We start from the raw sequence: 26,857 nt of genomic DNA, 5'->3' as shown, positions 1-26,857 counted from the left end.
AAATGTGGAACAATTTTAATTTCGATTTGTTTAACACACAATCGACGATCAATCAAAATTACCATTGATGCTCATGCTCTCTTGTTAGGCTAGGATTTGTACAGGACCCTTTTCCCAGCTCAGAGTAAACTGGGACCTTAGTCAAGTCGTTATTAACGTTCTTCACCTTACCGCTAAAGGCAAGTAAAGATTTGTCAGAGATGAAATGGGGCAATGCACAGCACGTTACTATTCAAGTCTGTGTTTACAATATTGCATTGAAACCACAACTTTAATTACAAAAAGATGGTCATTATTTTAGATTAAAAAAAAAAAGAAAACACACACACACACACACACACAACAGGATATACATTTTCTTAAATCTATACATTATAATCATAGGTTTAAAAAAAAAACTTGCACAATGCAGTTTACAAATTAAAAGCACAGATTATTTATCAAAATACAGGAATATATTTTTAAATCAAAAACAGTATTATTATTATTATTATTATTATTATTATTTATTTAACTATAGTTAATATTGCCCATAACTACAGCACACGTTTCCATTTGCAGAGATGAAGAGTCACTTAGTGCTTTCCAGGGGCATTATTCTGTCGCTCACTCTTCCCTAAGCCAGGTGATTTAGGACCTGCAAAAAATAAACCAACAAGCATGTCAGTGACAGTCTGTCAGCTCGACTAGAGCTCAGACACAGCATCTTTCAGCAACAACAAACTGAGACACAAGCAAGAATCGTTACAAGTTCAAGGTAAATGTAGGTTTCAAAGTGTTTTTTTTTTTTTTTTTTTAAAGAAAACAATGAGAAAAAATCATTAGCGCCCTCACCTTCGGCTCGGGACGCATAACTCAAATCGCGGTCAGATCAACTCACACACGGTACAGCCTTCATCAACTCACACTACGGCTTAAAAATAGATTTTATATATATATATATATATATATATATATATATATATATATATATATATAAACACAGTAGTTAACTGAGATTAATTGACAGCCCTAATATATATATATATATATATATATATATATATATATATATATATATATATATTAGGGCTGTCAATTAATCTCAGTTAACTACTGCGTTTAACGTACATTAAATCGCACTCCTCTGTCTTGTGCCTCTTAGCATACTGTCATTTATTTCCTGCGGCACCATTTTAATAATCTCGAGTGCATGCCAGGATTGAAGGAGTGGAGTCATCGTTTGAATATATAATTAGTCACGGGACTGCATTATGTAGCAGAGCACTCAAACTGAAAGACTTCTGAATAGGAAGTTTATTTAAAAAAAAAAAAAAACGTTCTGACTGTTCACTGGATAGATGCATCTACTGTCAAAGTGAGTTCCCGTATCACAGCCATACATCTAGTCTGCTGTACCACCTGAGTGCCACTAAACATGCTTTCACTTCTCAAAATACACTTTCTAGTAGTTCTGATGCTACAGACCACAACAATACAACAACACATGAAACCTGGCAGTTTCAACAGAGCACTCTTTTAGAAATTCAGGATCGCTGCAAACTCATGAATCAAGCTGAGTACAATACTATAACCAGCATGTTGCAAAGTCAATAGCTACTGACGCAGACCTGTCAACACTGCAGCTTTGTTTTATTTCAATAACCACTTTTATTTTAAACTACATTATTTACAATTACGAAGGATATAACAGTTACTCGGTGAATGTTTTGTTTTATTTAAGCAATTTCAAGTTATTAATAAAGAGAGAAGTTGTAATTATTATTATTTAAACGGCACTGAAAAACATCAGTTTATGAGTAAAGGAAACTGATCGTTGTCTCAACCCACTGTGAAACCGCCCCCCTGGCATTAGTAACACAGACCTGAAAGACACTAACTCAGCGCCCACATCATACCAGCACTGTGCTATCCTGTTCTGGCTGCTGCTGCTGCTTCTAGACTTGTATTAAGTGTGAGTTGTGCTGATCCCTTCTGTGTTTCCATTACAATTCCTCAGATGCACCCCCAATCATATTTAACACCCACCCTGTCAAAAGACAAGTGGGATTTAGCAGTGGTACCAATGTTTTAGTAGTCTGCTTGGATCCTGCGTCCATTCAAGTTCTCATTTGAAAAGCCATACACAGTACTTGGGTTACTTGGGCCGTGTCACTTATGGGAAGTGATAGTGTTTAAAGGGATGCAGGGAGATGGAAAGCTGAACAGTGGAACCTGCCTGTGTTCTCTGGGGGAGGCCATGCTTTGTCTCCGTGGGCTCTGGGACTGTGTGGCTGAGGGAACGGTGCTGGCCAGGCAAACTCCATCTGAGAGAGACAACAAAAAGGGACAAGACAAGAATGGATTTGTGCTGAGAGGCAAACCACAAGAAGGAAGCTATTCCTAGAAACCACTGCGCCTCCTAGCAAAGGCAGCAGTGCCATCAAACAGAATTAATAAAAACACATTTAAAAACACTGCTGTCAAAGTTACTCAGTAAGTCCCCCCCGTGTATTTGTTTATCACCACTAGTGTAGAGTTTACTACAGAATCCCACAAACGGGGAAATCAAAAAGAAAATCTACCCTAAACCCAAGCTCGGGAATACTCACTGGCTGGAACTGCTGGAAGTCTCTGGCGGGCTCAGAAGGTGCTGTCCTGGGTGGATAGTGAATAGGCCAGTCCTCGTAGCTCTGGTGCGCAGGATGGTGTATGGGCTGGACGAAGGGGTTTGGGTATGGGGGGCCAGCAGGAAGGTTAACCGCCCCAGACGTGTGGTCTGAAGCACGTCTCTCATGTTGACCCTAAAAAAAAAGAAAGCGGCACCGATCTTCACCAACCAGAGCTCACGCACACACACAAAAATGTAAAAATAAAAGACACATCCAAGTGTAAGTCTGTTTGGCTGTGCTGGGACCGCACTCTTGTAACCAGTTTTCTGAGCCATAATCATACTGTGCATGTGATGTGAAGTACTGATAGAACATCTGCATGCGTATGACAAACAGCAACATAAAGCAGCCAGCAAGCACTTTTGGAGGATAACAAAACATGCATATCTCAAACAGAAACTAAACTCTTGCTTTTAAAAGTTTGGGGAACATATATTTTTTTTAATTACCTCACAGAGGCCACAAGCATATCGTAATTAAATAATTACCGTGTCATTACACAAACTAGTCACTAGAGGGCATGGCAAAGAAAAAAAGATAGCTTCATCTTAATTCTTGTGCTTGTTTGTGCACAGCCCTCTATATCTATATCTATATCCATAGATATAGATAGAAAAATATATATATATATATATTCTAAAATGAAGCTTTGCAGCAATTACTGTTTTAACAAGAAGTATTGTCTGTGAGTGCATCCTCAGTACCTGTTTGAGGTGCCTGTGCAGTCTCTCCAGCTTGTCCCTCTCTGCTTTCTCTCTCTGACAGTCGCTCTGAGCCTGGCGCAGCTGAGACACACACAGGAAGAGACAGGAGGAAAGAAAGAGCAACTTTACAAAAGCAAGAAATCACCGCAAAAAACATTAAAAAAAAAAAAAAAAAACAGACGAAAACAAATGGCAAAGCAGACACAAAAGGAGAGTATTCTCAAGAAGAATCAATAGAGAGGGGTTTAGGATCATGTCATTTGCTTTGGAGATTGGAGAGCATTATTTAATGTTTTTAATTTACACTACTAGTAGCTGCAGCGCTGCTGCAATGCTAGAACGCTTTTGGAAATATCTTATGATGCACATTTTCCTCCACTCAATGAGCAATGCAGAACAATGCCCTAGCCACGTCTCCTTTCAAGTGGAGAAGCGCTCCTCTGGACACCCAGCCGCGTGCCTCCCCTCTGGACACCCAGCCGCGTGCCTCCCCTCTGGACACCCAGCCGCGTGCCTCCCCTCTGGACACCCAGCCGCGTGCCTCCCCTCTAACCCCGTTGCTGGTGATGTGAAGACGTGACAGGCCTGCTTTAAAGATGCTTTGTATGAAATCCACACAGTTGTTGAAGAGGATTCCCCGGCTCCCTGCTCACCTGGTTGTTCAGCACCGTCACTTGGCCCTGCAGCCTCTCCAGTTTCTGACGCAGCTCCTCCTTCTCCTCGTTCATACGCTCTCTGTCACTCCTCTCTTTCTGGAAGTCCTCTTCAAAGATTTTCACCTTTAGAATGGGACACAAGTACTTAATACAAGAGCCACAGGCTGGGGCACGGCTTGGCGGTCAGGGTCAGAATATCCTAAATATTTTGAGCTGCTGTTGGAAGTGTCTCATGGGCAACATATACATATGGCATTAACTCACAAAATGTATTTAGTCTTGTTTGAATACCACTAGTATAAATTTCAAATTGGTCAACCCATAGTATTGTTGTCTGATTTAAAGAGCTAGATTATTTTGCCTTACCTCACACTTACTAAAAATAAGAAATACATAGTGTAACAAGACAGGGAGGGGGGTAATATCCCCCCTGCCAGAAACGTATATTTGTTTATTTGTTTAATCATTGTTTAATTAGTATTTATTGTTTAATTATCACCTGCACCTGGCTATTATTGTAAATTAGAGCCAGGTGCAGGGTATTCTAGAGAGCAAGCAGTCTGCTGCTGTGTGAAGGAGCTCGATTGGTAAGTGTGCTCAATGGTATCAAAGGTACTATGTAAAACTGTGTGTTTTTGTTGTGTGTTTATTTTAACAGGAAAGCAGCTTAGCTGTCCTGTTGTATAGTTAGGTTCCTGTAACGTGTGTAGTAAGTTAGGTTTTGTTTTTGTTTTCTTTCTTTTGTTTATTAAAAATAGCGCATAAGCGCTTTGAAAATTCAAGTTCTGTGTCTGGGTCTGCTTTTAATGGGCAAACGAAGCACAGAGACTGAGCCCGGTTTACAATAGACATTGGAGGCCTGTGCACACCTGTTCTTTCAGCACTGCAATCTGGGTGAGCAGTTCCTGCCGTCTCAGGTTCATTCCGTCATCGCCATGGTTACCAAACAGGGGGGCCTGGGGAGCTGTGGCTGAATGCAGCTTCAGAGCTTCTTCCAGGGCCTGCATTCAGAACAACACAGAAAGAGCTTACAGGTTAGAATTAGACAGCTTGCATTCTTAGCACTGGAATCTAAATGCTGAAACAGTCCCCTGTCTGCTCTGTATTAGTGAAGCTGTTTACCCTGTTCAGACGATGGATCTCTTTCTCCTGGTACTCCCTCTGTTTGGATAGTGGGACCAGCTGGTCTTGCATGTATTTAGTCTTTTGTTTCAGTTCTGTCACCTCCGTCTTCAGCCTTTCTTTATCTGCCTGAAACAAAAAAAAAAACACGACATTTAATATCTTTAACATTCCCCTCCTCTACCTCTGCTTAATTCAGGTTACCTTTGTATTTTCTCCATAGCTTATCTGCCATTATGACAGTAGACGAGACAGAAAATATTTATAAAAAAAAAAAAAAAAACACAACTGGGATAAGAAATTCATTTAGATACACTTTTGTCGGGAACAGAAACACATCTGCCAAACGACACCTTTACGCAGACAGAATTAAACACAAACACCCACTCGTGAAAAGACACAAGCTGGTATGTCTACACCATAACTTCCAGTTATACCCCTTATCATGCAAGTAATGGTCTGTAGAAAATCCTGGGCAGGCTATGTGCACAGCTGCTGAAAATGCAGACTGTGGGAGGGTAATTCCACTTCACAAAGCCAAAGCATTCTGCTTGCCAAAGATCAGCGCAATGCAGGTTTGGGAAAGTACAATGAAAACTGTGGATTGTTCCAAGATGTTGGAGACCAGGGAACATTTTCAGAACATGAAGCGCTTATTCTGAAGACCCCTAGACAAAAAGTAACTAAACATATAGGCTGCATAGCTGCAACCTCGTCAAGGCTGCAACCTCGTCAAGTGCAGGTGCAGTGATGAGAGCGTGGTTTAAATCCAGGAAGTGCTGCCTTGGCCTTTGCATTAGTGCATGTGTGTCTGTGTCTGTGTCTGTGTGCTTAGCCCTTACCTCTTCATTCTCAATCTTGGATTTGGCCAGTAAAAGCTTGCGGTCATAATCTCGCTGCCTCTGCTCCCTCTCAGCCTCCAGCTCAGCCACTGCCTTCTGGGAATCTGCCAATCTTTTTCTGAGTTCAGTGATCTGGAGAAGAAATAAATCACAGAAAAGGCATCAGAAAAAAAAAAAAAATGCAAAAGTGTCTGAAACCCACTGCTTTAAAAAATATGGTATATTAGGATGTCAGGTGCTGGGTTTTTGTTTAGTTTTTTTCTGTTGGGAACAAACAACACTTTAAGGCTTTTAAAAAAAAAAAAAAAATGTAATGTACGTGCTACAAAAGTAATGACTCTGAACACATTCAGCTCTGTGGTTAGACCCTGCTGCAGTTTTCGGAAATTAACACTAGAGAGGAAACATTTGTGCCACGTAGCTGTGTCAACTCTGGCCAGCCCCAGGTGTACCACACAGGAAGACAGCGGGCATATGAGAGTTCAGGGGAATTCTATTCCGGCTGCTGCAGAGCCCTGTGGCGACCTCAATCTCACATCTTTCTATCAATTTCCTCCGCTTGCAACAGGGGTTACTCACGTCACAGGTGACCTTAGACTAGAACAAGCTGAAAGGTAGGTTCCCGGCCTTTCAGATATATTATAGGTCAACAGCTCTGACATCAACACCAGCACTGCTTAGCTTCTCTTATATATAAATAGATTTAAATGAGAGTAGTTACCATGGCATCAAAAGCCTGCAAGTACCTCCACTGTTTGTTTTCAAACACACTTTCCCAAAGTGTAAGCACTAAGATCAAAGACAGTTGTGACTAATTTACTGTAGTAAGCAAGAAAGCAAGTGTGCGTCTCCATTTGTATTCCACACCTCAGCCCTGCAAGAACAAACTAGTTTCATTTGTTTTATATACACACATGTAAATCTCATCTTACCTTCTGTTCATACTGTTGCTTCATTGATCTGAAGTGCTGATCCCATTGCTTGTTCACGTCCACCAGCTGCAGCAACAAAAAACAAATTAAAAAGCATGCACTAACATGTCCAGTTCCCATGAACCTCATTCCAACACTCAATTCCCAATGGTGCCAATACTGTAAGCCCATAGAACTCACTCTTGCAGCCCACTGCAGTGAACCTGTGAAGGTGAATTTACTCATTTAAAACGGACCAGGTCATGGACTAGATGAACCACAGGCGAGTTACTGTACACTTTTTTAAATAATCAAAGCAGATTTACTGGCTTTACAGTAAAGGGTGAATCAAGAAGAAGGCTACGCAATGCATTGTAACTGTAGTAACATTTAGGGATCCCACAGAATCCATAATAAACCCCCTCTCTCTCTTACCTCCCCTCGCTGCTGTTCCAGTGCTCTAATCTTCTTCTCTAACACCTCAACATCTCGGCTCTTGGGCTGAGCTTTCTGCACTGCTTTGTCGCTCTGAAAGAAACAAACAACCTAATAAATACAAAAGGAAATAAAGTAGACAAAATCAGCTCTCGCTTGCGTAATTTGTGGGGAAGATGATTATATCACTCAGCAGTGAGAAGGGAACTGAGGGGGGGGGGCTCCACTGCAAACTGCTTGCACAGTTTACCCTTTAACTCTATCCAAACCTGATCCCTTTATAGTCTGTAGGAAACAGGGCTGAAAAAAACAAACAGAGCCTAATCTACACAACTGAAGAAACTACCATGAGAAAATGAAAGTGCATTTGTTTTCATTGCCTCCTTCAAAAGGAATGCCCCGCACTGCACAGCACAGACATGCAGCTTTACAAGATGAATCTGGGTAGGACTTCACTAGGAAATAACCCTACCGATGCTGACTCTACACTGAAACAATAAGGATGTGAGAGTCTTCAGGACTGCTCCACATTAGCAGAGTGCATTCTCAGCACCGCCCTTCAGTAAGGAGGGGGTGATTCATAGAGTCATTCAAGAAAGTCTAGAGGAGGTCCCCAATGCATAGATGGGATTTTATAGACTAACCCTTATGCATCAGAGGGTATTTTTATATTGTAGTATAATTATATGCAAAGGGTATTTCATACAGATGTCACTAATACAAGAATATCTATCATACAGTATCATACATTGTACTACATTAAATAATTATCAATTAAAAAGGCTTTTCTTTTCAGAATCACCTTTTTTTTTTAAATATATATATGTACTTGACCACCAGGTGGTGCTTTGGATGCAATTTTTTAAGGTGAAGACACTTGAGCCACTAATATAGTAGAGACCAGACAGAATGAATGTACCTGTTGAGTGACGGCTGCTTCCATCCTCGCCCCCACTAGTTCCTGTTTCCTGTTTTCCAAAAGCTCAAGGTTGGTTCCACATCGAGGTCCTTCTTTGTTTTCTCCCCTGCTGGTCACTAGCTTTTTGAGCTCCTGGTTCTCCCGTCTGGGAAGCAGGACAATCAAACCATGAGTGAAACTGGCAAGGGCTCAGCACACATAAAAACACCTACCACCCCAGCGTGCACAACTCTCTGTGGGTGTGTGATGCTGCAGGGATATCCTGCTGGAAAGACCCTGATTCCAACTCATTTACTAAGTTCCAAAACTCCCCCCAAAGCCCTGAACTCCATTTACTCAGAGACGCCAGACCTTGCAGTCTGGTTGGAATCAAACGCTTGATCTACATCATTTATTAAGAATAATATTTTTACAGCTACAGCAGGTTCACCAATGACAGTCCTATTCAAAGCACAAACGCACTGAGGAATTGCAAAGCATAGTGTGTTGAATGGGTATACGTGTGACACAGAGTAGGAGGTGTTGAGAATTGCACAATTGACGACACACTCTATTCTACTATCATCTCTTGGTGACCTGGGGATCTCTGGCACTGCTCTGGCCTGGTTCTCCTCCTACCTCTCCAACCGCACTTACCAGGTAACCTGGCGTGGAGCAACCTCCACACCTCACCCTCTCTTAACTGGAGTCCCCCAAGGGTCAGTCTTGGGTCCTCTCCTGTTCTCTCTCTACACCCGCTCCCTGGGCCCCCTCATCGCATCCTATGGTTTCTCAAACCATTTCTATGCTGATGATGCTCAGATTTTCCTCTCCTTCCCCACCTCTGACTCCACCATCTCCTCCCGTATCTCTACCTGTCTGTCTGCTATTTCCTCCTGGATGCACTCGCATCACCTCAAACTCAACCTCTCTAAATCTGACCTCCTTTTCTTTCCCTCCTCCTCCCCCTCCTCTGATCTCTCTATCTGTTCCTCTGGAATCTACCACACTCTCTCCCTCTTCCTCCGCTAAGAACCTTGGAGTCACCCTGGACCCCTGCCTCTCTTATTCCCAGCACATCTCCACTCTGGCACGCACTTGCCGATTCTTCCTGAGCAACATCCGAAGAATCCGACCCTTCCTCACCAACTATGCTACCCAGCTTCTGGTCCAGGCCCTGGTACTCTCCCGCCTAGACTACTGCAACTCCCTCCTGGCTGGCCTCCCTGCGTCCGCCACCCGTCCGCTCCAGCTCATCCAGAACTGCTGCCCGCCTGGTGTTCTCTCTGCCTCGCTTCGCCCACGCTACTCCACTATTCCGCTCGCTCCACTGGCTCCCGATCACCGCTCGCATCCAGTTCAAGACTCTTGTACTAGCCTACAGATGCCTTGACCAGACTGCACCCAGCTACCTCCAGACCCTCATCTCTCCCTACACCCCCACTCGACCTCTCCGCTCCGCCTGCACTAGAAGACTAGCTCTACCTCCGCTACGCTCCCCTGCCTCCAGAGCCCGCACCTTCTCCACCCTTGCTCCGCAGTGGTGGAATGACCTTCCTACAGATGTCAGGACTGCCCAGTCCCTGACCACATTCCGGCGCCTCTTTAAGACTCACCTCTTCAAACAGCACCTGTAGAACTCCTCTGTTTGTATCCTGGGACACTATCACCCTTCATTTAAATGTGCTTTATTTTGCTCTTATCTGCCCCCTATTTTACTGCATTTAATCCTGTACTTCAGAATACTGTAATCTGCCAAGTGTTTAACCTGTAGTACTTTGTATTTAATCACATCCTGATGTAACTATCACTATTTAATCATATCCTGATGTAACTATCACTATTATCTGCTGTATTATTGAAATGTGGTTTGTCACACTTGTACTTTGCTTGAACAAAAGTTATTGTATTTCTTGCTCTTATTGTATTGTAACACTTGAAATGTATTTGCTTACGATTGTAAGTCGCCCTGGATAAGGGCGTCTGCTAAGAAATAAATAATAATAATAATAAAAGTTTCCCATAGTGTAAAACACAGCAAAGTGTAACAAAAGCATGGTAAAGCATAGGGAAGCATTGTAAAGCACATAAAGCTTTTTATATAAACACGGCAAACCAGGGTAAGCTATGGTAAATGCATAATATAACCATGCGGCAAACTTGGGAAAAGTGCAAAAACACTGTGATACAATAAACTTTTTCTGAGGGCCAACATGAGTATATGGTCTAAACAGAAAGTGTCTTATCACTGTAAACTGCCGTAAAAAATGTTTTAATATTGCAAGTCCCTTTAAATCGGCTATTCAACTTAAATGAAGGAGCATTTCCAACGCATCTTAATAAGGGAATGTGGAAAATCCAGCCAAAGGTATGTAATCATTTTGAAAAAAGAAGTGAAAGTAAAGAAACGCAAACTACGCAAATCAGAGCTCGTTCGCTATAATGAAACAAGAAGAGGCGCAAACACCCAAGTGTTATATCAGTAAAAATAAGACAACATGAAATGCTGGTCCAAGTGTGCGTGTAGTAGATATAACAAACAACAGCATGTACTGCATGTTGCATAGTTAGGATAGTTTTACCCATGTAAAGTGTAGGTCACTTTAACTAAGCCAGGGAACTGTAACTAGAATTTAACTGTTTAAATTATGGCTGGACAAAAATGATACACTAACATTTTATTGAAATATATTTACGCCCTTAAACCATATGGGTATTGTGTGGATCCTGATTAGTCTTTAAAAAAACAAAGCCGCAACATTCGTCTCGCCCTGCATGCAAATAACCTTATCTTCGGGGAACAGGGAACTAACTTGCTGAAGTTCAACATAACCTTTTGCGTTAATGACTGCCAGGCTTTGCAATTGTCAATTTAACATCTATTTTGGGAATAAAATAAATATTGGCTATATAATTTACTTCTATAAAAAAAACACACAGCAAATGTAAATACAAAAAGGGAAACTGGAAACTTTAACCACCTGGCCTCTTCTGCTGCATATACTGTTGCTGTCCACGGCCCAGTTCAATCTATGCCAGGTCTGTACTAAAACTAGCTAGAAATATATCAAACAACCCCCAACCTGAGCTGGTCCAGGTCCTGGTTCCTGTACTGCACATCAGCGTCCACCTTCTTGCAGAGATCTTCATTTTCTAAACGCAGCTGCTCACACAGCGTCTGCAAGGTTAAGGAGGAACGCTTCAGATGCAAAACACCAGACTCTCAGTTGATGCAACTGTCAGGATGTGTCAACAGGCCAGTGAGTGGTATCTAGCAGTCCTGAGAGCTGTTTAGGTTCTGTCTTATGCACTGGATGCTTTGTAAAAGGTTAAGCTCAGCTTATGCAGGATTTAAAAACAGCAAATCCAATGTGTATATTTACCTTTTTATTCTAAAAAAAAAAAAAAAAAAACCTGAAAAAGACACATAATTGCACTAACACTCCAATTATGTACTTCATATCAGTTTGACCAGGGTGCATCATTTCTGACCTGCAGAACGGCTGTTTTCTGTTCGTTCTTCTGCACCTTGATGGACAGTCTGTTGAACTCGAGCGCCATGCGCCCCAGGTGAGAGAACAGCTGGTTCTTATTGGACTCCTCTGCAAAGACACTCAGAGAGCTCTCTAGCCTCTGCAGTTGAGTGGCCAGGTCTGCATCCTCCTGAGGGACCGGAGGCTTCTGACCCTGGGGAAAGAAAAGCAGAACGTCAAGGAACAGTAAAGCTATCCCTTCTGATCAGCTCAATGATCAGATCAACGCAAAGCCCACTCTGTCACATGGTAGTCAAAACAGAGGGATTCCTGTGTAGCGAGTGCATTTGCACGCCAGTCCAGAATTTATTCAGTAACATCTGAACAGAGCTCACTCATTAGGGAGAACCCCCACACAGTGGCACCTTCCAGTATCAGGATTAAAAGGATAATGAACAATTAAACTAGAAATCTGTAACAGGACTGTTATCCATATTTAGCCACAATATAAACTAAAGATCCCCGAGCTAAAGATAGCAGCAGCTCACCAAGTGCATTGTAACTTTAATAAGATCTTCTGTTTAGCTACAGTTGTCAGAAAAGAAATGTACACAGAGTATTTAGAATGCTTCATTTGTAGAAGCAGCCGCACCTGATCAATAATAGTAATCCAACTGCCACTACGACTACGAATAATAACTCAAAAGTGAAAAAACAAACAAAAAACTTTAAAACATCCACCTCTCCATTCTTTACTAAAGACATAAGCAAGCTTGGAGCTGTCCAAACTGATCACGCCTTCAATACAGTATAGTTCACTTTTAGTGAATCCACTGCTAAAACTGAAAGCAGGAAAATATACTTAAAAGGTAACCTTGTGGATGTTGAAATGACATTCCTGGCATGCATAGTATGCAGAAACAATCAGGGCTTCTGTTGGCTTTCAACCAGTTTCCCCTGAAGTCATTCCCGCTGAAGCGCCCGCTCTCACTGACTCACTAAACTTTGCACGACTTCAGCTCTTATTTTTGGGAATTTCCCCCGACCCACCACCATGCTGTGTCACGTATCACACATGCTGAGTCATCGAAAGAACAATTTCAAATAATGAGAAAACCTACAGAAACCGCTGTGATGAACCTGTACCCGTGACAGAGAACCAACATCCTCTCTGAGCTGCTCCCATGGGGTTTCAAGCTTTTCATGAACTCGAGTACGGAAATAAAGAATACTTGATACAGAGAGGGACACCGTATAAATACAACTATGAAAGGAAATGACTTGTACCTTCTGAATGGTGTAAAAATACCGTAAATTAATGAACATTTGCATACAAGTTCCCCAATACCTCTGGACATTTACCAAACTGAAATGCTGGGATGTTTACAACTACTCTGCGTTTACTGCTGCATCATAAAACAATTCATATATGCCTTTGGGATGTACAGAGCAAATGTCAAACATTTTCTCAAGCAAATTAATGTTTAACTAGACTTGTAAACTAACCCTCGCTCACATCTCCTCTACCGTCCAGTATAAAAGGAGTCTTTATGTTTTGAGCACACACAAAAGGTAGGCTTACAAGAATAGAAAAACAAAGCATCCCTTAAGACTCCCATTAAAGAACAGTATTCAGGGTGAACTACAGTAATGAGTTAATTAGACACACTATTTTTGAAAGGCCACTTACAATGAGGGCTCACAGGGAAAGCTGGAACTCCCATTGCCTACAAGTTTGAGACATTCCCAGTTTTCCTGAGAGTCTCGGTTGTACATGACCTGTACAAAAGGTGCATGTTCTGTCCAATTAGGCTCACTCTAAAAGCTAGAACGGCCAGCAACCAGTGTCTTAAATACCTTATCCAGTATACCCTGCAATGGAAGTGAGTAAGCACAGTCTTCTTCAAAACATTTATAATCTCTTCAAGGTGAAGTTAAATAGGTTCAGACTTGAAGAGGCTAATAGGCTTCAGAAAGATCAGACAGAGCTCTATATGAATTCTGAAAGTACACAGCTGATTCGAGGTGGGTCTGAAACAGGGAGTGTTGAGGCAGAAAGCAGAAACTCTGAAAGGGATTGGAGCGCTTGGTATTACAACACAACATTTAAACTTGCCAAGCATTGCGATGTTTGGGCGTGTGCTTTTATGAAAGCTTGGGAGTTGTTTTAACAAAGCGTTCCTCTAAACCAGTGAAAAGGACCCACCCACTGGCTATTAACAGATCTATGAGCAAAATCACTTGTGAGTGCACAGTGGCGTCACTTGTCATGTTAGTCGAACACGCATCTAGTTAATTTATTCATCGGACATCTCAAAAACAGAATTAGACAGTAGTTTTTAGTCTAGTTTGAGGAACACCAGTCGTATGCTTTTTACTAGGAGGGGAACATCTTTACTATACTTTCTGAAGGCGTTTGCAGTAAACGGTTACGTCAGTCAAACCCACCAATACCTGCTGTTCATTATCCCAGCTGAGCGTTACTTCATTTCGGGATTTCAGTTTAAAAAGTGAACCCATTTCGAAACCCACAATATGTGACTCACAGGCAAACACTTCCCAAATGACATGGTGGTTTAGTTTAATAGTTTGTTGGCTGGTTGGTTTGTTTTGTGAGTGCTTTTAAGAGACATACACTGTAGAACTGCTGACACCAGCTTCCCTTGTGATGACACCACGGCAATGCCATAACATCACAAGCCACCTGTGAACTCTGCATTGTGATCAGTGGCAGGTAACGTAATAAAAGGGTTCCTTGTGACTTTGTTCCGTGCTGCAGGCTCACAGTCAGCCTTTAAAGTTTTGATTATGACACCGGGGACCTGATTTTCCACTGTGCTCTGATGAAGAGTATGACTTATTTAATTTAGTAAAGTAAAAAACTGGATGTCATAAAATCACAGTTCCAGTTGTAATGAAACCTCTTTCGTATTTTAATTTCACTATTAAAAGTAACTTAACACAGTTTAACAAGGGAGGGGAGAGTTGAAAAGACAACACTTCATAGATCATAACAGACTTCAGACCCTCTTGATTTGATTTGATTTGATTTGATTTGATTAACACATGACCAATGATGACTCAGAATGAAGAAAATCTATCTACATACTTTGTTGGTTTTGCTAAATTGTATTTTTCTGAAGCCATTTTCCCCAGCTTTAATCTTCATTGAATTAAAAAAAGCCAGCTTTAAATAGCTTTGTTAAAACAGGATCCAATGTAACAAATCTCTTTTACAATACGGAAAAGCACTGTGTTACAAAAGATTACAAATGTTGCAATCTTCTAATCCCTGCACGCTGAAAACATAAAAACACTACAGCTGGATAACTGGCACTTACTTCTTTCTCCCCTTCATCTGAACTACTCCGTTCATCTAGGTTTACAACTTCAAACTCAGAGGAGCCTCCCTGAAATCAGAATAAAACAACTCAAATTAAGGAAGGTAAAAAAACAAAACAATGAACTGCTGTGTCCTCTATAAATGATCAAAATGAATTGGTGAGCAGCAGTAAATGAAGAGATGCACTCACACTAGAAAGGGGTCTCGGTACAGTGCTGGGTGGATGCTGTGGAGCTTCTTTCCCTCCAGTGTGGGGTTTTTCAGAAAGTCCATGACTCCTTTCTTCATCTGGAAGTAAAACCAAAAACCAACGCTACTTAGTAAAACCACAGGCCATGCTTCTTCTTCTTATTATTATTATTATTATTATTATTATTATTATTATTATTATTATAATAATAATAATAATAATAAATGCAAAAACAGAAAAGAGCAAATCTCTTACAGCTATTAACATTTATAGTTTACACTGCTTTAAAATGCCAACATAGATACCAGCCCTGCAGGAAACATGAAAGCCTGAATGATCTCAGAATGCTTGTGAAAGCCTGAATGATCTCAGAATGTTTGTGAAAGCCTGAATGATCTCAGAATGCTTGTGAAAGCCTGAATGATCTCAGAATGTGTGTCCTTGCTGCTGCTGCTGCTGCTGTTCAGGTACCTTGAATTCCAGCCTGCAATGGAAGCTGAGTGCTCGGGGATGAAGATGTGAAGCTGGAGGACCTCAAGACCTCATTGTCCCGCACTAGAGCTTCCACTCTCTGGCGCAGTTTAGACGCCTCGGTCTGGGACTCTTCCAACAGGTCTCCTGGAAGTAAGAGAGAAAAGCATAAGCGACAACAAGGACCTCAACTGATCGTTAGTGTCCTTCCAGTTCACACTGACATTACTCTGAATGACTTCAGTCTGACTTTTAGGAACATGGGGGATGAGCCTACAACACATAACAAGGAAGCAGCACATTAAAAAATGCATACAGTCAGTATGCACGGACATGTATTCCAAACCACGCAGGTAAGCAATGTACTTTGACCAAGCTGTAAATGCAGTCTTAAATAATGACAGTAGTTAATGTAGCCATGGTAATCTGTAATCACTCCATTGGCTGCGTTAGCTGCTGTGAAACATTGGAATTGCCCATCTTGGGGTTGGCTGCACTGACTCATAAGTTTTGTATTGCAAATTGCCTAAACGGTTTTCAATGTTACCCAATCCAGAAAGTACAGAATGATAATGCTAATAGAATCATTTGGGTGAACATGAAACAGTGAGTGAATGATGCAGTGAAGCACTCAAGTGCTGTGGTACCTAGGCTCTTGAGGCCCTTCATCCTCTCCCTCAGGCCCGCGTTCTCTTTCAGCAGTTCCTGGTAAGTCAAATCGTTTGCCCCATCGTTCATCCGCGGGTTACTCCCACCAGGGTCGTAAATCCGATAGGGTCCTCTCCCTTCCATTGGTTCTTCTTTAAACGCATTTACACATCATACAGATGGAAAGCTGACTACAAGGAAGAAAGAGAGGGACAGAATTGTAAAACACCACCCAAACTGGCTATATATGTATATCCATGACTTTACAGTATATAAATATTTGTAATTTATCGTAGACCCTGATGTACATTTGCAATATACTGTATGCCTTGATATGGATGCGATATATAGGAGGCTGTGTGGTCCAGTGGTTAAAGAAAAGGGCTTGTAACCAGGAGGTCCCCGGTTCAAATCCCACCTCAGCCACTGACTCATTGTGTGACCCCGAGCAAGTCACTTAACCTCCTTGTGCTCCGTCTTTCGGGTGAGACGTAGTTGTAAGTGACTCTGCAGCTGATGCATAGTTCACACACCCTAGACTCTGTAAGTCGTCTTGGATAAAGGCGTCTGCTAAATAAACAAATAATAATAATAATAATATAGAGTAACCATCTGAAATGTCTTAGAATCAGATGGCTTGCATGGGATACTTTTCACCAGATGGAAATGATATCACAAAATATATAGTTTAGGGTTTCGCAAGATACAAGCTGATATTCACCCCACTCTGGGTGGATATCAACGTGCATCGCACCACACTCTGTACTATTACATTTTTTCATTAATTTAGAGAATCACAATCAGTTACAGCAGCAGCACAGTCAAAACAGTCAAACATACATTGATGAAATCATACAGTTGAACAGGTTATCTGCTTTTCAAACTCTTCATTCCGAGGGGCAATCAAATCTAAGCAAACGTTTCTGAACAAAATCAGGAAAATCATGTCATTTACTTTGTGTCTCACTGAGCGTATCCTAGAACAACCATGTCTAGAATACAGTGTTAGACAAAGCTCACAATTGCGGTACAACCCCAGAACTGAGATTATATCTAGTTCTGAGGGAAAGCAAGTCAAGCAAGTGTGTGAGTGTGTAGGAGCATGCAAGTGTGCATGGGCAACCTCTCATGAACTGCAGAGGTGTGCTTTTATGCCCCTGAAAACAGTTTGCTCTACAATGGAAACACTGATGTCTGTGGATAGCAAGCATAAGTTTTATGCAACCCTGCAAACTATGCAAACAATCAGACTTACAAAAATATTCTGAGTGGGTGTTAAACCGTACTGTAGGCGTAGTAACTCATAACAAATGTTATGTAGAGCAGACCAGTTCATCTGCAGAGATGCATTTACGCAGTTAGCTACCGAAACAGAACAATCTACCTACCTACTGTACCTAGCTACCTGTCCTCTATAAACATTTGGATACATTACTAGTAAACAACATTTAAATAGTCATACCGGCCATTCTTGTCGCACTGCTTCGCAACGTGCTCAGAAGAATATATATATATTTTTTTTTTTCCAAGATTTTGTTTGATCGCCTAATTCACACTTTGTGAATGTCAACTTATCAACAGTGGAATGAAAATGTTAAAATATACATATCACACTTCACAAAACATTTCAGTGCCATTCAACATAAAAAAACAAAACCTCACAGCACTAGAATAAATATTTTGTTATAATGAAAATGTAGGATGCTCTTGCTGTGCTCTTTTGAAAACACAACCACAAAAAAGTAATCTAACAATTTAATACTATACAATAAACCTTGGTATTGGATAAGCACAGACGCCAACACGTGCCCTTTTACAAACTGCTGTTCACATGTTTTTTCGATTTAAGTAAGCTTTCAATGCAATTCTCGTTACTCAGTCAGTTTTACCGTATTTCCTGCTGTTAAGTGTGAACCATTCCGCGCTCCTCAGCTCTCAAAACTCTGTCCAGTGTAGTGACTGAACGGGTCTTCATTTCAATGAGATTTTATGGAGGGAGGCAGCCAGGCAGGTTGCAGGGACTCCCCTCTTTCACATTTCCAGTAAACTGAAACTGAAACTAAACACTGCAAGCCTCCGTAAGAGACCATGGTTACACCATCACTCTGTGTAACACAACCTGCAGTGGTAGAAGCAGCTCAAGCATGTTTATTCGTTATGAACTTTCCCTAAATTACTGCATTATCATCTCCCAAGGAGAGGAAGGAGCTCAAAGTGACATTCCTGGATTTGGCTAATGCATATGGTTCAGTGCCACATGAACTTCTTTGGGCAGCATTTGATTTTTTCAGTGTACCGATGACAATAACAAATTTAGTGAAAGCCTACTTTGGAGATTTGCAATTTAGTTTTTCAACTTCAGAATTCAGCACTACATGGCAATGCCTAGAGGTTGGAATAATGGCAGGATGCACCATTTCTCCACTGGCTTTTACCATGGCAATGGAAGTAATCATTAGGGCATCAAAATGGGTAGTAGGAGGAGAGCGCTTGGCTTCTGGAATGCGACTACCACCAATTCGAGCATACAAAGATGACATGACAACCGTGACTACAACAGTAGCCTGCACTAATCGGTTATTGGGCAAATTAACCAATAACATTGAATGGGCACGAATGCAATTCAAGCCCACTAAATCAAGGAGCATCTCTATAATTAAAGGCAAAGTAGTAGATAAAACATTCTTCATTAATGGTGAGGCAATACCAACAGTGTCTGAGAAGCCAGTGAAGAGTCTTGGGAGATGGTACGACGGGGATCTAAAGGACACAGTTCGTGTGGGAGAAGTTAGACAACAAGCAGTGGAAGGGTTGAAGAGCATAGACAGCAGCGCTCTACCAGGCAAACTAAAACTCTGGTGCTTTCAGTTTGGTCTACTGCCGAGGTTGCTGTGGCCACTGACTGTGTACGAGGTTTCTTTGACAACAGTAGAGAAGATGGAAGCTTTAATCAGTTCATACATCAGGAAATGGTTGGGAGTTCCACGCTGCCTCAGCAGAGTGGGACTTTATGGTAAAGGAATACTGCAGCTACCAGTCTCCGCTCTAACCGAGGAGTTTAAGTGCGCCAAGGTCAGACTGGAAATGATATTAATAGAGTCACGTGACAAATGCGTAAGGGAGGCAGCACCTGTGTTGAATGGATGGAGACACATATGGATCACATTAGTTTACTGTAAAGCTACGTCTTAGTTGGTGCTTATCTTGGCGAGAGCTGAGTTCAAATCAGCATGAAGTTTTAACATCTACTCTCGTGTAATGGAAACCATAATCTCCCTGAAACATGAGAGAGACAGACTCACGTGTGCATCTGGCTTTCAGTACAAAAAAAACTGAAAATCTTTATAAAGAGAGAATTTTAAAGTGCTACTACAGAGGTGGTATGGTCATCATTGACCGTCGCTCTCTCTTAGCTACCACTCCATTGCTACAGGTATTTCAGATACAGTTGAATGAAAAATGCAACGACTGCACCCAACTCTACAGGATAGGTACAGTAAACATCCCATGGAAATGAATATTCTGTAAACACATTAAAGTCCATAAATTGTGACCAGTTTCCATTAGTTCATGATTTAAAATTCGAGTGACAGCAGATGGAAATTCTAAGAATAATCCATTCTAACAAGTCTCACTTTTTGCCCTCTTGGAAACTTTTTAGTGCTTGAAGCTCAACGAGTATGAGCAGGCATCAAAACATCACGTGCCTTTCAATTTCTATTCATTCATGGGGAAAGTGCAGACACTTTAAGAGGCTGTACGGAGACCACGCATGCTTTTATGGCAGGTAAACAGCAATTAACGTCACAGAACGACTTCTGGTATCGACAACATATTATCGTAACAAATGCAGTCTCAAGTCCAAAATCTGTATTCAGGAACTTAATGTAGATGACTTCCAAATCGGTTATTTATGTAAACCGCTAGTTTACAATAAAATGAAATCTAACAGGTCAGCTCAATTTCAATAATTTGAATGTTATTTCATTATTTCCTATTTGAACCCGAGTCTTCCCTTGTGATGACACCACGGCAGTGCCATGACATCACAAGCCACCTGTCAACTCTGCATTGTGATCAGTGGCAGGGTACGTAACAAAAATGACTGTTCTGTTCTAAAGTCTCACAATCAGACTTGGGACCCAATTTTCCACATTGCTCTACTGAGGAGTATGACATGCCAATAAATAATATCCTTGGCTTATATCGCCACATTTGGACTAGCGGTTATGTGCTGTAGATACATATAGAAGTGTGACACACACAGGTATGGTGCTCCTAGACTATGCTTTTCTTATTTTTTCACAGCAGCATTATAGTTACCAAATTATACAATAACATTAGTCCTGACCCATCTAGTGCTCTGTCCTTGTCTGACGGATATCCCTATCCTCAACTCTTCAACCCATTAGTACAGTACTTACTACACTGTTCAGTGGGCCCGCCACACAGCAGCATATATTAATGACTTTTCCAGTGAAATAGTTCTGTTAAAACAAACAAACAAACAAACAAAATGCACATGTGAAACTACCAGGGATTTTTTGAGGGGCTGCAAAGAACATGAGTACATGGAAAGGTACTTCTAATTCTGAGTTTGAATTGAAATTGACAATGTATGTACATTTTCCTTTCTCCTGGTCATAGCAGTAACAGGAATCCACCGATTCACTGAGAAATCTACTGCATGGTTCTTCGTAATTTGGAGGACGGAGAACAGTTACATCTGAAGCCATTTAAAAGGGTGTTGAAAGATAAAGAGTGGCTGGGTCAAAAAAAAATAAAACATTTTTGCTTGCTCTTATTTGTCTACAGTACACCTGGTCCTGGGGCCACAAACGTGGTCCTATCACTCAGGGTCACTCTTTTGGTACCTCTACAGGTAGCTGCCAGAGTGTGTGTTTTCATGCCAACCTTCGGTAGTCGATTACCATATCAAGGCTTGTCTGAAGCTCTTTATACGGCTGACACTTTTCCTCAGACAGAGCCTTTCATTTCCACCATGCTGTACAGGATAATCTGGATTCGAACACTCCCATTCCCACTTGAGCGTCACGGTACATTTACAATTCAAATTAAAACTCATTTAATTCCCCTGCTTTTGTCCTTGTTGTTTCGTAGTTTGAGAAACAGGTTTTCCTACAAGATTGTATCTCTAGAATTAATTTTTGGACCTGGGGGTAGGTAACAAGGGTCCACACATCAGAGAACGACAGAGCATTTTGAATAATGTGGTTTCCTAGTACAGAGTTCTGTCATTTAAATACGATTTCCCATTTGTCATGATTTAATCAATGAAGCCCCCAATTAAACTGTAGTCTAAGGGGGGGGGTTGCCAGTCCGTAGGCGTCTGAGTAGGGAGCTCCAAAAGACCCCCTCCCCCCTACTGTACCTCAAAGGTCGGGGGTAGCACAGAGGGGCACAGAGGGAGGCGTAGAGCAAAGCAATGGAAAAAAGCAGTGAGACAGCGACAGCACTCAGAGAGCATTATTTGTAATGCTGAACCTGTCACATACTGCAAGGTATACTTAAAATACTTAAATGCAGATTGCTGTTGCCCAATACACCTTCTAGTGCCTGGTTCTTTGCAGAATGAATGGATGTTACATTATTTACCAGTGTACCTTTGTCTGATCAGTCCTGGACCGATTACTGACAGTTGCTTTTCTAACAGATCAAAGAGAGGTAAAAAAAAACTTATTATAATAATAACCACTTGCCACTGACATAAATCACTAGTGTGTTCACAGTGGATGTGTGGTAAATGTTAAGAATCCACCTTATCAGACAGCCCTGATATCATAACACGCAGCCTCTGCATTGCCTCTGTTTCCCTCAGGCTTGTTTAGCTTTGTTCAGTGCAGTTACAGACTAAACAACACACAACTGCACGGTACTGGGGAAAAAAACACAGCTGCTTCGGCTACAGACAAGCACTATGCCTCGGTTTAAAAAATCTGTACCGACATTTTAGTATGGAAACAACAGGAAGTAGGTTACGTAAATATAATGTATCAGCCTCCGTACAGTTAGATTCAACACTGTTAAGACACAGTAATCTATCTGTCCAAGGTTTATTTTGCAATACAACTCTCATATTTACAGCATCAACATAGGCAAACTTACTACAGTAGTTAGCCTACAGCACTTAAGAAACGGTCCGCGCAAGGATAGACTGACACCACAGTTACACAGCACTTACATGAATGTAGGTGCATCACCAGAGAGTATCTAAAAACATCAATATCTATGGATATTACAAGCACTGTTTCCAAAACAGTGCGCTGCACTGCGCGTACACAAAACCCTACTGACAATGTAGTTTTGGAAACAGACAGCTGTATAACTGTGAAACAGAAATCCTTTTCAACAAAACATAATCGTATAACGGTATACAAAAGAACGTTTCATACCTGTCTTCTACAGTTTTTTAATCTCCCGTCCGCTTACTGCAACCGGCCTAAAAGTTGCTACTAAAACTGAATACGGAAGCGAAGTTTCAGTTGTAATATGGGAATTTCCACAACAGCTGTAAACAGATATGACTGACAGCGACGGCAGCCAATAACAATGCGAAATGAAAGGAGAGGGGGCGGTACAGGCTCATTGGTTGGACACACTCTGGACAAATGCGGATCTACTTCTGGTCGTGTAACTGGTTTGCAGTGGTGTAGCTGTTCGGGTGCAGCAATGTGATGCATAGTAACGAGAACTTGCACAATGGGACATGAGGTCAGAACCAATTCATAGTACCGAAATAAACAACGTGTTTCGAAGTTAGAAACCACACACAGTGTTTTAATTATTGACAGAGCTATTGCTCTACGTTGTGGAATGAGGTTTGGTCACTTTGTTCTGTGACCGGCAACACCCGACACGAAAGACACAAAAGAATTTGAGATGCATTAGGTGAGAAGAGTTCATGTTTAAAATAACAAAGCGCTGCCGCCAAAACTATTTTAGATGTACATACAGTAATTATATATATATAGAGAGAGAGAGAGAGAGAGAGAGAGAGAGAGAGAGAGAGAGAGAGAGAGAGAGAGAGAGAGAGAGAGAGAGAGAGAGACACAGAATTGGCGTAGTGATTAATGATCATGTGGCTTTAGTGACAAACCATGGCAGGGGATATCCAGAGTTACAGAAAGCAAAACAGACAGTTTGGCACATACATGTATATAACAATGACCGTTTTGTTGTAGTACACTCAGCTGATAAAACGATTAAACAAATGTGACCATGCACACATATCTGAGTCGCAAAAGACAGCTAAATTAAGACAATAGTTCTCACTCCTCAAACATACAGATACAAAGTAACATTCTTCACCCAGCTGCCTGGAAAGAAGGAGTGTATCAAATACATGGTGCGGGGATCCCCTACTTCTGTTTTCTATTTCCTGCCTGAAACCTACAGAAACTGCCACACTTCCTCTGTGATATCTAATTATAGCCTCGCCACACCAGACCCTGAAAGTAGTCATCCTATCAAGGAAAAGGAACCCGGCCTTAAAGGGACTGTCCTGTCTCCCGTTGACCCTCAGGATGCCTGGTAGCAAGGGTCACAAAACCATCAACTGTTCCAAACTTGAAAAATTTGACTCCTTGCAACACGTGGACAATTGGTGGCACTGTGTGCTATGCAAAGAAAAAAAAACCCATCATTTTAGAAGGAAAGGTAAAAAAAAAAATGTGTACAATAGAACACTTGTCTGTTTTTCTGTTTTTCTTTTTTCATTACTTGTCAATTTGGAGCCTATTTGTAGAATTTTTTTCAAATAGCGCGCAGAACACGTCTCAGTAACCTTTTTATTGTCAGGTTCCTGTCTAGGTTGACAGTGAAGTTCCACGGCCACTTCTTTTCTGTATGCTTGTTGTTCTACTGTGTTATTTCTGTTCTGATAATAAGACAAATCTCCAAAGCAACACAAGTCACGTATTGTGATTTTGCAATCTTGGTAAAGTACACATCCGTAGTGAATACTGCAATGGCAGATTTGAACAGTAACAGGAGCAGCAGCACGCTAGTAGAAATGCTGTGAAATCAAAGGTGTACAGAGCATGCAGGTGTCACTCCTTTGCAGGTATTAAAAGAAAAAACACGTTTTTTACATCTTGGCAGCAACAGCGACGTCTAGCGACTGAAACAATTGCATGTAGGAAAAAAAATTATAAAATGGTTCAAGTTATTTTCTTTATTATATGTGGAAATTTCCATTACATCAAAAAATATATACGAACAACAGAAAACAGAACACTATTAAAAACCAGATTTTCAATTACATGTGTTAGTGTATGATTTTTTTTTTTAATACTACTAAGGAATTAAAAGCACTACAAAGGAATCGATTTCCGTTGTTTTCGTATATTTTGAAAACGCTGTTTCCTCTGTTACCTCGCTGTTTTTTTTCCTTGTTCGTCAATTTATTCTATAGTTTTGTATGGTTTGCTTGTCACATTCTGTCACTTCATTTTGCATTTGATGATGGCATACAAAAAGCAAGGGAAAGAAACGCCTCTTATCTTCTGTATTTGCACAACGTGTTGTGTAAGTACCTTGATCCTGCCAATGCACAGCACTATTGAGTAAAAATGACTTCACCTCCACTGAATCCACAGTATCATTTACATGCTATAACTAAACCATACACATTTAGTGAATACAATGTTACTGCCAGGAGGAAGACGCTATAATATCATCCAGCACCTACTACTCATAACAAGTCTGTGAACTGATTCAATCAAAACGATGGCATCGCCAGATGAGTGTCGCCATGGTGACGGCGCCGTGACCATAGTGGAACATTTTTATATTACCATACACTTTAAAACTACAACACTTGCTAAAGTAATCTGACCGTTCCCGGGTTATTATTATTATTATTATTATTATTATTATTATTATTATTATTATTATTATTATTATTAAATACATTGATATATGCATTTAAATCAGGCAGATCCTGATAACATTTTTATATTGTAAAACAAATGTATGGATGAGGTGCATCATTTTAGAATGTATTGTAACTATAAACATGAACTACAGCTCCAGTAACAGTTCAATTAATCAGTACGCGGCCAATATGTGTACTTGAAGTACAAATATTTATATTATCTTCTTGCTGCTTTCAAAATAATAGTTTTCTCAAACGATTCACAACGCTAGATCCCAACATGGAGCGTCACATTTCTAACAAACAGAGCGGAGCGCTTCTTATACAGATTTTTTTTTTTTGGTTTTTTTAATAGGATCATCTCTGAAATAGGTATAAAAATAGCTTTCAAGACCACAAAGCCAGCTTCTTCAGGTGAGAATGGGAAACCAACTGAATGTTATGAGTCATGTTAGCAGCCAACACCTCCATTTTACATAACAGGGCCATTGTGCAATGCGTTGTCGTTAATGGCAGTCATAATAATGCCGTCATTTGACCTGCATTTCAGTATGGGGAATATATATATATATATATATATCATACTTATTTTCACATTGCTTCTTAAAACCATAGTTGTTTTCTATTTTCTGATAATTTTTCAGAGTACAGACCCAACAGGAAATGAAAATGTACCATATGTGAGTAGATGTTTTCTTGTTAACTTGATTATATATATATATATATATATATATATATATATATATATATATATATATATATATGCATAAATACTTAGAGAAGATCTACATTTAAACTATTTTGATTTATAGGTAAAGAAGGGCACTGTATTTTCCATGAGACATATTTCAGACATTAAAAATATATAACAGTCATACACATACAGCAGAATTGTGTATGAAACCTCAATGACTGTTATTTGTCATGTGTAATATATATATTAAATAGGTATTCTTGGAAAAAACTACTTTATGTTTATTCCGAAACATTATGATTTATAGGGATATTTTTTTATTTCCTTTTAGAATTTTAATTAAATTAATATTCTTTTTGTGTCCTGGTAAGTTATATTGTGTAAGGATAACAAATGTAATTCTTTATCACCAGCCATTTAATCAACAAAGGAGTCTAAAAACACGTTTGTGTCGATAGCAATACTATTTACATTCTCAGCAGACTGTTTTTCTTAAAATACATTTTGGGATCCACAATTCTCCAGTTTAAGAAACTGAATCACACCACCTCACTGATGAAGTTAAAATCAAGATCACCAAATGAAACTGTTCAATTGCTCAAATATGTGCTAGACCAGTTGACAACACAAAGAAAATGCTCATATTGACATATAACAATGAGTCTTGAAGCTATTTGACTAATAAGTATAGTAGAGATGTGAGTTCACTATGAAGCTTCATAATGACTCGTCCTGCATTTAATCTCAGAAATGTTCTATAATCTCACACAAAATGGATGTTACATATATCTACAGTAGGTAAGGATCTCACTTACCCTGGCTGGTGTTTGCACAGTTCCACTCACAGCTGAGATGACAGTGTTAGCTATGCAGAATGGCAGCACAGAGGGAAGCTGCACTATCTTATTCTCTGTATGAAACAG

General features: G+C 40.5%; 1 protein-coding gene across 4 annotated transcripts; it reads right to left on the bottom strand.

Moving 5' to 3' along the window:
- LOC117413242 (TNFAIP3-interacting protein 1-like) lies at window positions 1-26,857 on the bottom strand. Of its 4 annotated transcripts, none has more exons than XM_034022122.3 (18): window positions 26,750-26,857; window positions 16,344-16,535; window positions 15,697-15,843; window positions 15,226-15,323; window positions 15,034-15,102; window positions 11,712-11,906; window positions 11,303-11,397; window positions 8,241-8,385; window positions 7,322-7,414; window positions 6,908-6,973; window positions 5,976-6,107; window positions 5,134-5,262; window positions 4,881-5,012; window positions 4,009-4,134; window positions 3,356-3,436; window positions 2,592-2,783; window positions 2,219-2,312; window positions 1-637 (listed from the first exon to the last, which is right to left on the bottom strand). In XM_034022122.3, the coding sequence occupies exons 2-18, from the start codon at window positions 16,486-16,488 to the stop codon at window positions 576-578; spliced, it is 2,001 nt and encodes a 666-aa protein (XP_033878013.3). In that variant the 5' UTR covers window positions 16,489-16,535; window positions 26,750-26,857; the 3' UTR covers window positions 1-575. The 4 variants fall into 4 exon arrangements, with proteins under 4 accessions (XP_033878013.3, XP_034764682.2, XP_034764683.2 ...); XM_034908791.2 differs by lacking the exon at window positions 26,750-26,857 and adding an exon at window positions 22,758-22,899; XM_034908792.2 differs by lacking the exon at window positions 26,750-26,857 and adding an exon at window positions 22,758-22,899 and having other exon boundaries at window positions 2,219-2,306.

The sequence above is a fragment of the Acipenser ruthenus genome, chromosome 23 (genome assembly GCF_902713425.1).
Source record: "Acipenser ruthenus chromosome 23, fAciRut3.2 maternal haplotype, whole genome shotgun sequence".
Classification (NCBI taxonomy): domain Eukaryota; kingdom Metazoa; phylum Chordata; class Actinopteri; order Acipenseriformes; family Acipenseridae; genus Acipenser; species Acipenser ruthenus.
The sequence above is the reverse complement of the archived record's forward strand: the minus strand, read 5'-3'. Positions and strand labels throughout refer to the sequence as shown.

Coding starts and splice junctions, on each gene's coding strand:
- LOC117413242 (XM_034022122.3), bottom strand. CDS start 16,488: ATGGAAGGGAGAGGACCCTATCGGATTTACGACCCTGGTGGGAGTAAC. Junction 6,108..6,907: donor AGCAACAGTATGAACAGAAG/GTAAGATGAGAT, acceptor TTTCTTCTCCAG/ATCACTGAACTCAGAAAAAG. Junction 5,263..5,975: donor CCAAGATTGAGAATGAAGAG/GTAAGGGCTAAG, acceptor TTTTTGTTTCAG/GCAGATAAAGAAAGGCTGAA.